The 12,811-nt window shown below is 40.1% G+C and overlaps 1 protein-coding gene across 1 annotated transcript in view; it reads right to left on the reverse strand.

The window, feature by feature from the left end:
- Positions 1–12,811, reverse strand: part of LOC145657037 (NACHT, LRR and PYD domains-containing protein 3-like) — a 90,858-nt gene that overhangs the window by 57,194 nt on the left and 20,853 nt on the right. Inside the window, exons 5-9 of the mRNA XM_081711345.1 lie at positions 9,687–11,717; positions 6,561–9,342; positions 5,589–5,860; positions 3,411–3,452; positions 444–2,235 (exon numbers count right to left, since the gene is read on the reverse strand). Of these exons, the coding sequence (XP_081567471.1) occupies positions 444–2,235; positions 3,411–3,452; positions 5,589–5,860; positions 6,561–6,649 (2,195 nt within the window). The 5' untranslated portion in view covers positions 6,650–9,342; positions 9,687–11,717. The remainder of the gene's footprint in view (positions 1–443; positions 2,236–3,410; positions 3,453–5,588; positions 5,861–6,560; positions 9,343–9,686; positions 11,718–12,811) is intronic.

Consider the following 12,811-nt stretch of genomic DNA (forward strand, 5'->3'; position numbering starts at 1 on the left):
CACACACACACACAATGTATATATATTCTCTGTCTCTGTTAAAAAAAAATACAGAGCTCCTTGCTGAACACTCCTGTGTCTTGACTCAGTGTGGCTTTCTGAGTGTTTGCCAGCAAGACCAGTGGGACATTTGAATTACAGAATGACAGTCATGTGTTGCATTCCAACTGGTAAGAAGACATTGCAGTAATTCTGGAATGACTGGTCTGCTCTTAAGATAAAGGCTTGTCTGTTCTTTAATGTTGTTGCTGTCAGAAAAGCCATTCCCCAAAGTTTACCATTCAAAATATACTTACAGTACAACCTTTTACCACTGGAAATGAAAACTATTGTTCAGTTTGCTCTGACTGAGAAATACATTCACATAATTTGATTAGTTACAGAAGGAGCTTCAGTAATAAAAACCTTTAAAAATTAAAATGATTAATCCAAAAGATACTTACAGAGCTCGCCTGGTGTTTTTCAACACTGGAAATAATTCCCTCAGTCCTTTATCTGATGGCCTGAATTTCTTCAGCTCAAATTTCTCTTGAATCTCCTCTGACATCAGCAGCACAAACACCAGAGCTGAACACTGTACAGATGAGAGTGTCTGTGTTGAGAGGTCCCCTGAGTTCAGGAAGGTCTGTATTTCACTTATCAGAGAGTTGTCTTTCATTTCATTCAAGCAGTGGAATAGATTGACAGTCTCTTCAAAGGATTTTGTTCTCTTGATGGTTTTCTTGATGTATTTCACAGTCTCCTCTAAACTCTCTTCTTTGATGTCCAGTTCTGGGTGTAGACTCTTCAGGATGCTCTGATTGGACTGCAGTGAGAGGCCGAAGAGGAAACGGAGGAAAAGGTCCAGGTGTCCATTTTCACTCCTCATGGCTTTATCTACTGCTGTCTTGAGCAGATCACACAGTCTGTGTTTTAACTTCCATTTCATTTTCTCCAATGGGGTTTTAAGGAGTGGGTTGCCTTCATCCCTGAATGTTAGGAACACAAATACAGCAGCAAGAAACTCCTGGAAGCTTAAATGCACAAAGCTGAAGATCTTCCCCTCCTGTTTAAAAATTTGTGTACAAATTCCAGAGTACACTAAAGCCTCTTGGAAATCAATGCCACATTTTTTCAGATCTTTCTCATAGAACAGCAGCCGTCCTTTTTGCAGCTGAAGAAAGGCTAACTTTCCAAGCTTCATGATACCCAGCACCTCTGCTCTTTTTGTCTCAGATGAAACTGCATTGTTGGTGCTTTGCTTTGTGCTGTATTTCTCAGTCATTTGCTCTGTGAGAAACATCAGGAAACGTAGGTACATTTCTGTCAGAGTTTTGGGAGCATTTTTCATGTCTGTACCATCCTTCAGCATTTTCTGAAGCACGGTGGCTGCGATCCTGCAGAAGACGGGTATGTGACACAAGATATGAAGGCTTCTTGCAGTCTTAATGTGTGAGAGAATTGTGGTGGCTTGATCTTCATCTCTGATTCTCTTCCTGAAGTACTCCTCCTTCTGCTGGTCATTGAATCCACGGATTTCTGTAACAGGGTTAAAGTATTGGTAATTTATCTTACTGACTGCTGCAGGTCGTGAAGTGATCCAGAGGAGAGCAGAAGGAAGCAGTTCTCCATTTATGAGGTTTGTTATTAGTTTATCAAGAGTAGTCTTCTCATTCACATTAGATACTTTCTTCTGATGAAGATCTAGAGGAATTCTACTTTCATCCAGTCCATCCAGTATGAAAAGCAGCCGAAGTTTTTCATTTAATATCTCCTTTTCATCTCCAGAATGGAGTTCTTGATGGAAGTAAAGAAGTAGTTTTGAGAGGCTGTACTTTTCATCCTTGATCAAGTTCAGCTCTCGAAATGGGAGGTACATGATAAAATTTATGTCCTGGTTGCACTTCTCTTCAGCCCAGTCAAGAATGAACTTGTGCACAGAGACTGTTTTTCCCACTCCAGCTATTCCCAATGTCAGGACTTTAGTACCACGCTTGTTTTCAGTAGACTGCACTTTGAAGAGGTCACTGAGTGTGACTGGTGTTTCTTCTGTGTTGGGGTAAAAGTCCTCCACCTGTCTCACTTCATGCTTTGTGTTCACTCCTCCTGTGCATCCTTTGATCATGTAAACTTCAGTGTAAGTGTCTTTTATAGGCACACGATCACATTCTATTGTAGCCTCCTCATACAACTTCTCATATTTTTCCTTATATTTTATTTTCATTCTCCTACTACTGAGATCACTTTTTCCTCCACCTGTTAAAAAGTGGGAAGAAAAAAGTTGTGATTCATATAACCTGTGAATAAGGAAAGTGCCTGTTTAGTGTAGTTTCAAAATGTTAACTTTATATCATGTTCTCTCTGAAGTTTGTTTACCACTGCAGAGTAGAATAACTATCAGTAGTACTACCAAAGGAGACATCAAAAAGACTCCAAATGATATTCAAAGTTTTGATCATTGTTATGAGATGGAACAGTCTGTAATGGCTCAATGAGTCTTTAACTGAACCAAGCTGGATCTTAGTTCTTATTTTCTGCAGCTCTGCTTTGCCTTCTCTCTTTGGTCAGTGCTACCTCCATTAGCTCATAACCACAGAGTGTGTGCAGGGCTTTACTTGTGCACTAACTGTCTTATGTATGCTGGGCTGTAACAGGTTATATATGTCTACCAGTGTTCAGTGTGTTAATGATGAGGTACTGAAACACTATGGGAGAGGTGACATGTCTACAAGTGCTCAGTGTGTTAATGACGAGGTACTGAAACACTATGGGAGAGGTGACGTGTCTACCAGTGCTCAGTGTGTTAATGACAAGGTACTGAAACACTATGGGAGAGGTGACGTGTCTACCAGTGTTCAGTGTGTTAATGACGAGGTATTTTGTTCTTTATTGTTTGTATTGTTTCTGTTGAGGTGCTGTATGTCAAACAGAGGAGGATGCCCCCAAACTTTTGACTCTTGTATCCTCTCAAGGTTTCTTCCTCATGCTGTTAGGGAGATTTCTCACTATTGTCGTGCTTTAACCTTTACAGTTCCTGTATGTAATTGAATCATTTAAAAAATGTGCTCATACCTTCTTCAGTAAAGATTTAAGTAGCTAGATCTAGACAGCTACAATTCTTTTAGACTGTGGAATTATATTAACAGGTGTAACAACATTTGAAGCTGTGCAATAATTTTGAGGTTTATTTATTTTCAGAACTATAACGTGCTGTATCTGAGGGACTGTATAATAACTGCAGGCTGACAGTAGTATATGTAATGTATGTGATGTGCGTGTGTGAACGATGAATATCATGCACTACTGTCATCGTTCACATACGCACATCACATACACTACTGTCATGTTGTTTAAAGCTGTAATATATATATTCATGTTGTTTAAAGTTTAATATATTTTCATGCCTAAAAGTGTGACTGGGTTGAATTTACCTGCTGGACTCTTAGCAGTCGAAACTTCACATTTGTCTCCACCTGTGAGAGAAGACATCAGAGTAAAGAGCAGAAAATATAAAACACAAAACCCACTTTATTAACTGTGAGTGAGTCCTGTGTGCAATTTTTGGTTGTGACTGCTATGTTTGAGAAGACCTGCACATTTGTTATTATGCATTTTGTAAGTTATACAGTCTGTGCCAAACACATTGTTCATCATTACTGGACTACATTTTTGATTTGCTCATGTTTAAACTGAGAATGACATCCCTTGTGTCATTGTTACTAATGAACATTTGTTATTCAAAACTTATTGTTTGCAATGTTTGTTTATTAATATACCAGATGATTTTGAGTGTTGCCTCATTCTACTTTGTAAATTAATTGAGATCACTTATAAAAGAACATTAGGTTCTTTGAATATATGAAGTAAATATGTAAACAGTAAGGGAAAGGGAACTAGAAGAGAATATTGGCCAGCTATTCTACATAGTGGCATAGTGGCTGTAACACTGACACACAGACTTCCTCAACAGTGCAAGACATTTATTAACATTACACAGACGACAAAGGTGGCACTCACATACAACATCTATGGTGAACATGATAACACGAACATTTGACCCACTAACACATACACATGAAATGGTGATAATGGTGATTATAGCTACAGCGATGTTTACATATATCGATAGTTACACAAAAGTAGCGACATAGCTACATAGTTACAATGACCAACAAGGGTGCAGACACAGACAGGTGTTTAAATAGACAAACTAACACACAACATTAAACCCTGTGCATGTGTGTGCAAGCCCAGGGGGCATGGTTACAAAACAGTACACATATGAATCCCCCTGCACATGGCAGGCCATACCATGTGACTTGTGGGGGGAGGAGCGTTAGTGACAGCAGCATTTGGCTCTGATTCTACATTCTGTTCAAGTGCAACAATATAGTCCTTTTCTTACAGAGGGAATTGTATCTCTCTCTGGTCAGGAGTGTGGTGTCCCCGTTTCATCCTCAGAGACAATGGAGTTGCTCAGTCTGTCTGACCAAACAGCTACAGGACATCAAGTGTTGGTGAGGGGTGTCAACATGGGTTTTACTGAGGTGCCTTTACTCCTCTCTTCTGACTGTGTAACTGACAGTTGTGGTGGGTGTGTGCCCATCACTTCCAGTGCCTGCTGACACTGTTATTGTATATAATGATTTGGCTGGAGGTGATGTGTGGAGAAGTTCCATTGTGGTCTCTTCTACAGTCTTATTGTGTAGAGCTTGACTGAAGAAGGTCTCCCATGGTTATTATTTGCCATTTGTGAAGTTGTTCAGGACAGCACAGGTTTTAGTCCCAATGATCTGGTGTTTGCACCTAAGTATTAGGATAACATGAAAAACAATTTCTACCCGAGTGCGGTCAGGCTGAAGAACAGTTTCTACCCCAGTGCTGTCAATAAAGACACTTGACCTCAGCACACAGGGCAATAAAGACACTTAACCTCAGCACACAGGGCAATAAAGACACCTGACCTCAGCACACAGGGCAATAAAGACTCTTGACCTCAGTACACAGGGCAATAAAGACTCTTGACCTCAGTACACAGGGCAATAAAGACTCTTGACCTCAGCACACAGGGCAATAAAGACACTTCACCTCAGCACACAGGGCAATAAAGACACTTCACCTCAACACAAGGCAATAAAGACTCTTGACCTCAGCACACAGGGCAATAAAGACATCTGACCTCAGCACACAGGGCAATAAAGACACCTGACCTCAGCACACAGGGCAATAAAGACACCTGACCTCAGCACACAGGGCAGTAAAGACACCTGACCTCAGCACACAGGGCAATAAAGACTCTTGACCTCAGCACACAGGGCAATAAAGACTCTTGACCTCAGCACACAGGGCAATAAAGACTCTTGACCTCAGCACACAGGGCAATAAAGACTCTTGACCTCAGCACACAGGGCAATAAAGACTCTTGACCTCACCACTCACGTCTCCCTCCCTCCCTGCCCATGTCACTGGCTGTGCTGTGTGTATAAATTAACTAAGCATTGTTTTCCACTACATTCTTTGTCTATTGAGTTCACTAACAAAACAAAACCAAATGCTATCAGCATATAAAATGCTGAAATAGTGAGTTTAAAAAGTGAATATGATTTCACCTGCTTTATTTGCACTGTGTTGGATTCTCAGGCTCTCAGCCAGTTGGTTGTGGTTCATCTTCTTCAGGATGATCAGTGTGATCTCCACAGCTCCATCTGAGCCATATTTCTGCACCATCTTGTCCACAGTGTCAGGTATGTTAGATTTCTCCAGCTGAGACTTTGGGATACACAGGAAACCTTCCACACCGTTTTTCAGATACCACTGGAATATGTTCAGGTCTTCTGTCTCCAGGTCATTTAAAGTGAAGAGAAGCTGTTCTTTGTCCATCCTGCAATGTGAAGAAGGGCAACAGTTTACTGAAGGTTCACAAACATTTTATGTTCACAGTGCAGGGATGTAGAGAGAAATGAATGTGAGTGTGTTGGGTGAAGTGTGCTGTGTGAGTGACAGAGGAGTGAATGTGAGTGTGTTGGGAGAAGTGCTGTGTGATTGATGGAGAGAGGAGTGAATGTGAGTGTGTTGGGTGAAGTGTGCTGTGTGAGTGATGTAGAGAGGAGTGAGTAAAGTGTTGATGTGTGTTCACTGGGTTTTACCTGTTTTGGTCATCTCTCACTACCACTGTGTGGGTCTGTTATGAAAACACTGATAGTCTGAGGTCATACAGTCTGCTTGTTTTACTCTGAATACACATATTTAAATTCACATTAAAATTAGAAGGGCAGTTATTGATGATCTGCCCATCACTAATGTCATATGACTATAATAGATTATTTATTTTTACACAAATGGCACCATGGACATTGAAATGTCCATCAGTGACCACAAGATGGCAGTATAGAAGCACACATTTACAGACAGGAAAACATTGATTACAAAGCAGTCTTACTGGTGGGGAAGGAGTTAATAGGCTTTCACAATTAAGAAAACGCATTGGAATGTTACTGAATAAGATGTGAAATCCCGGCTGATACAATGAGATGATTTTCAAAGTTGTGTGATATACAAAATCAAACTTTATATTCAGTTACCAGCGAACAGGCCTGTGAGGGTGAGATGGGAGGTGGCCCACAGACTGCTGCTGGAAGGAGGACCAGATGTGACAGGATATAGACACCATCCACCCCTACACCCAATCAACATGGAGGACCAGATGTGACAGGATATAGACACCATCCACCCCTACACCCAATCCACATGGAGGACCAGATGTGACAGGATATAGACACCATCCACCCCTACACCCAATCAACATGCAGGACCAGATGTGACAGAGATATAGACACCATCCACCCCTACACCCAATCAACATGGAGGACCAGATGTGACAGAGATATAGACACCATCCACCCCTACACCCAATCAACATGGAGGACCAGATGTGACAGAGATATAGACACCATCCACCCCTACACCCAATCAACATGGAGGACCAGATGTGACAGGGATATAGACACCATCCAACCCTACACCCAATCAACATGGAGGACCAGATGTGACAGGATATAGACACCATCCACCCCTACACCCAATCAACATGGAGGACCAGATGTGACAGGGATATAGACACCATCCACCCCTACACCCAATCCACATGGAGGACCAGATGTGACAGGGATATAGACACTGTCCTTAACCCCATGTAAGATACAACACCTCATGTTTCAGGGTGGAATTGAGAACTGGGGGCCTGTTGTTCTCTAATAAACAATTCCTGAGTTGAACAAACACACTGCATGCAACTTTATGGAATAAGTGCACACAGGTCTGTTTCAGTGATTCCCAGAACATCCACAAGGAGACTGATGATTCTCCCTGTGCCTCTTGGTCAACTGAAGGACAATAGTGAATGTAAATATGAGCTTTTCCCCTGTATTCCCCTGCAATACTGAGTTCTATTTCTTGTATTGGTTTTATTCAATTGATTGTTATGTTTCTGATCATTAATTATTGTTGAGTTTTCTTCTATTTCAGCTTGCTGATGCTGTTTATGCGCTGATGTGTGTTTTCTGTATACATTTGTGGCATCTATTTGAAATTAGACTGTACCTGAACTCAGACTGTTTGTGTAATCAGACTGTATGTGTAGTCCTGTAGACTGGGGTATGACCTGCACACTACTAAAGGATGAGCCTTACAATGCATTTACACTGTTCTGGTGCAGACACACAACACAACACACAGCCTGTGGGTCTGGCACAGCCCAGTGACAATCAAACTAGCTGAACAAAGAAAATATCAAAATTATGTATTCTTACTTAAATATACCAGCCACCACAAATTCAATGAGACAGTTTAATGAAAATTTGAAAAATTCCCCCCTAGTGATTACTTTCAAATGTTGGAATTGTTTTCTCTTGGTTGTCCATAACCAAACTGAAGCAACATTCAACCGAAATACAACAGTAATAAAAAGGTTCATCCACATTATTTCAGAGGTAGCAAGTCTTTCTCAAAAACAAGTATGAGTAAAAAATATTGATCTTGAATACAGGAAATTTAACCCAGGAAAAAATATGTGGGGAAGTATGTAAATGTGTAGCAAAAATGTTTGTGGCTCTCTGTTATAGGTGTCTGTGTGAAATCGACCCTTGGTACAACAGTTAGGAAAATCTGACAATTGTGATGGAGTTACCCGATAAGAAATTAGCCTTATCCAGGATTTAATGGGTTTATTTGTTCACACACATTTACAGACACTCTTCTACAGAGTGGCTTACATGTGTATCAGTGTGACAGTACATGTGCACCCTGTGAATCAAACTCATGACCTAGGTGTTACTAGCACCTTAACTTCTTTACTTAAGGTCAAAGCCTTACCTGAGTTACAGGAGACCACATAGCCAGCAGAGTCTTAATAAATGTCTTAGTTTATCTGTTATTGTGTATCTTGGCAGGCCTGTACAGAACATCAGAGAAATTCTATATGAAGACTTCAGAAAGTGTTGGTGTCTTTAGGGGGTTCTAAAGAATGTATGTCACATTCAGTATATACACACACACAGACAGTAAAGACGGCTGTAAGTCATATACAGTAAACGCACACACAGACAATGAAGACGGCTGTAAATCATATACAGTATACAAACACAGACAATGAAGACGGCTGTAAGTCATATACAGTATATACACACAGACAATGAAGACGGCGGTAAATCATATACAGTAAACACACACAGACAATGAAGACGGCTGTAAGTCATATACAGTAAACACACACAGACAATGAAGACGGCTGTATGTCATATACAGTAAACACACACAGAATGAAGACGCTGTAAATCATATACATTATACAAACACAGACAATGAAGACGGCTGTAAGTCATATACAGTATATACACACAGACAATGAAGACGGCTGTAAGCCATATACAGTAAACACACACAGACAATGAAGACGGCTGTAAATCATATACAGTATATACATACAGACAGACAGACAATGAAGACGGCTGCATGTCATATACATGAGTCAGGATAGTTTGAACAGTCTGTACTATGGCTAGGAGCCATGTCTCCTTTTAATTAAGCATACACATACACACACATACAGAGTGTGTTACAGGATTCATCTGTAGCAAAATTACATACATTTATGAAATATTAACAGGGGGCATGATCATAAACGTAAGGAAATGATTTTCAATTATTACTGATTAATTACCAAATTAAATTAGTTCATATTTTGTGCAGGGACCGAATGCCATTGTTTCAGATATACTTGCCATTATGTCCAACTTAATGATTAAATGTGAAGTTTGCTGATTAATGAATAAAACAAATCTTTGACATCGTAAGACAAGTAGCAGACTTGCGGACAAATGAAAAAGGAAGGAGAGAAGAAAGAAAAAAAGACAAATTATAAATTTAAATAAGTTGAGTAGAGAAGGATGACTTGCAATAAAGAGGACTGAGTAACCAAGAGACCCAGACCTACACACACACACACAACTTAGCTAACGCTAACTAGCCAAGAGACAACTATGGCTAAATTAATTAATTAGCGAGAATTGAGTAAAAATGTCTGAAAGGGAAGAACACCTATCTGGGGAATCCTAATGGGAACTTAGACCTGAGGTTACTATCTGAGCTAACAGGAGAAAAAAAATAAATCAGTACAGAATTATCAATGTGAACGATGGCTCATGGCTTACCCTGTGAATGAAGCAGAAGATCTTACATTTCAGAGTCAGTGAAGGGCCAAATGATCAGTCCACTCAGGGAGAGGTTGCAGAGTTTCGGAATGGCTGAATTCTGGATGAATTTATGCCACACGTAATCCCAGACTTTTCTCTGTGCTGTCAGCGGCCCTAGTTCATCACCCAAGTTTTTCCAAGTCGGCAAAATGGGCCAAGCCGAATCTTTTGGACTGCCCTGAACTTCGCCAAAGTTCCTGAAATTTTGTAAAGGTATTTCAGGAAGTACACAGGTTTGTAGCCAGGTGATGTAGACTGTTATAAACCTAAGGCTGGTGCTTGGCTAAATTAAAACTAATTACTGTTGGCCAAACAGAACAAATCCTAATTCTACCAACAACAAAAAGAAGCTGATTAAGTTTACGGCATAGTGAAGAGCAAATTAAATGAGTTTAGCCACATTTGCAGATTAGGTCTAAGACAAACATATGAAATAAAACACTATTATAAGTACGTAATTCTTCTCGTGAGAGGTGCAGACTTTAAGTATCTTTTTGTAGAGTTTGAACTGACTGTCCGATACTGAGAATTGATTTTTAACTACTGATCTCGGGGGCAGCGTGGAAGGATTGGCTCAACAGCTCTGTTCATGCATATTCATAGTTTTTTTGTCTCAGTCTCAGGCTTTGATTCATTCAGGCATTAATCTCGAGTTAGCTTACAAGACACGATTAATTCAATATAGTAAAAAGGAAAGAAAGGGGGAATAAACAACTGGAACACATACTGATATATTGCTACTTGGGGTTGGGTGGTAATCGTCTTGTCATGGTATGCTCTCCTTCCCTCTGATCACGTGGTATGGCCCACCGCGTGCAGTGGGCTCACTGTTAACTGTTCATGCTGACTTGTTTGTAACCACGCCCCCTTTTAGCACACACCTGCACCCAGTTCTTGGTTTCGTTTATGTATGTATTTAAATGCCTGTTTGTGTGTAGTTTGCAGTCGGTCATTGTTCATGTTAAATGTTAGGTGTGTTCACAGTAGATGTTCATGGTGTACTGGATGTTGCGTGTGAATGCCGTTAACGTGTGTTGTTTATCTTTTGTTTTTTACGTTAATAAGTGTGTGTCTCCGTCGAGAGAGGTCTGTGCGCTCTGCTCCTTGCCCTGCGGCACTCGGGCCGTCACATGTCATTTAAGCCATAATAGGTGGGAACAATTTTATCACACTAATTTCACCTGAGCACTTAGTCCACATATTTCTAAATGAAAAGAAAAAGTTCTTACCACCAATATAAAGCTCATAACTATATATAGGAAACAGTTACATTTTTCATTAAGAGAAAGCATGATTGTTACACAAATATTATAACTTCTCATATTAATAGATCAAATAGTGTTCCTCTGTCTATTATACTTGAAATGAAGAGGTAATCACATAATAGCAAGTATAAAGGTTAATATGCGAATACAGCAATGACAGGTTAATTCATAGGTAAACTGCATTCACCATACTGGGACTCCGTCTCTGCTCGAGCTCAGAGCCTTTCAAAAACAGGGAAAGTTAACATACATTTATAAAGAGGGACTCAGAACAGTTCAGGTTGAAGAACCTTTTACAGTCACTAAGGGGCACTGTGGATTCATAGTCCACACAATCAAATATCTTGTTGGATTCATGAGAATTAATAAAGAATATTTTCCTTATTTGAGTTTGGTCTTGTTGCAGTGCAAAGCGAACACTTTGTACAGGAAAGGTTAAAATCCAGTATTCCAGGAATGTGGACTTTTAATAAGTCTTGCAGATCTAGGCATTCTGGCATGTGAATTTGACCTTAAGTTTACATGATTGGTTTTCTGAATCTGGCCGTATGGTTGGTTTTATGAATCTTACTGAAGGTCATAATTACTAACAGAGAGAAACACACGAGATTACAGCAATATCTACGAAACATGAGGACAGTGTTACCTTTACTGGGTTCAGTCTGCAAGTCTTCAGGAAGAATGTCTGGTTCTGTCTTCATCAGGATGTCCAGAGTTTACAGAACTACAGCAGATAACATTAATTTATGTTAAAACACTCACTTTATCTCTTGTTTCACTACTGCAGTTTTCATCACTGTAGCTCATCATAATAAGCAATGTTATTACTATAAATACACCTGTACACACACTCTCTGTTTCTTCACTGGAGTTCACCTGTACACACACTGTCTGTTTCTATCTGAACAATAATCTGGTTGCACCTTTTTTCTCTTTAGAAAGAACCAAGCCAGTATGAGAATTTTTAAGTGCCATTACATCACAAGAGTAGAAGAACAAGCCTTGTCTTGTTACGATTAGCAAATCGCCCTCTGTGTGTGTGTTTATAACATATCTACCTATGTGTGCAAGTTTATACAATATCTCCCTCTGTGTATGTGTGTTATACCATAGCTCCCTTTGTGTGTATGTGTGTGTGTGTGTGTATGTTTATACCATAGCTCCCTCTGTGTGTGTTTATACCATATCTCCCTCTGTGTGTGTGTGTGTGTGTGTTTATACCATAGCTCCCTCTGTATGTGTTTATACCATATCTCCCTCTGTGCGTGTGTGTGTGTGTTTATACCATATCTCCCTCTGTGTGTGTGTGTGTGTGTGTTTATACCATATCTCCCTCTGTGTGTGTGTGTTTATACCATATCTCCCTCTGTGTGTGTGTGTATGTGTATGTTTATACCATAGCTCCCTCTGTGTGTGTTTATACCATATCTCCCTCTGTGTGTGTGTGTGTGTTTATACCATATCTCCCTCTCTGTGTGTGTGTTTATACCATTGCTCCCTCTGTGTGTGTGTGTGTTTATACCATATCTCCCTCTGTGTGTGTGTGTGTTTATACCATATCTCCCTCTGTGCGTGTGTGTGTGTGTGTTTATACCATATCTCCCTCTGTGTGTGTGTTTATACCATATCTCCCTCTGTGTGTGTGTGTGTGTTTATACCATATCTCCCTCTGTGTGTGTGTGTTTATACCATATCTCCCTCTGTGTGTGTGTTTATACCATATCTCCCTCTGTGTGTGTGTGTGTGTTTATACCATATCTCCCTCTGTGTGTGTGTTTATACCATATCTCCCTCTGTGTGTGTGTGTGTGTTTATACC

The sequence above is a fragment of the Electrophorus electricus genome, chromosome 1 (assembly GCF_041902795.1).
Source record: "Electrophorus electricus isolate QZ-2024a chromosome 1, ASM4190279v1, whole genome shotgun sequence".
NCBI classification, from domain to species: Eukaryota; Metazoa; Chordata; class Actinopteri; order Gymnotiformes; family Gymnotidae; genus Electrophorus; species Electrophorus electricus.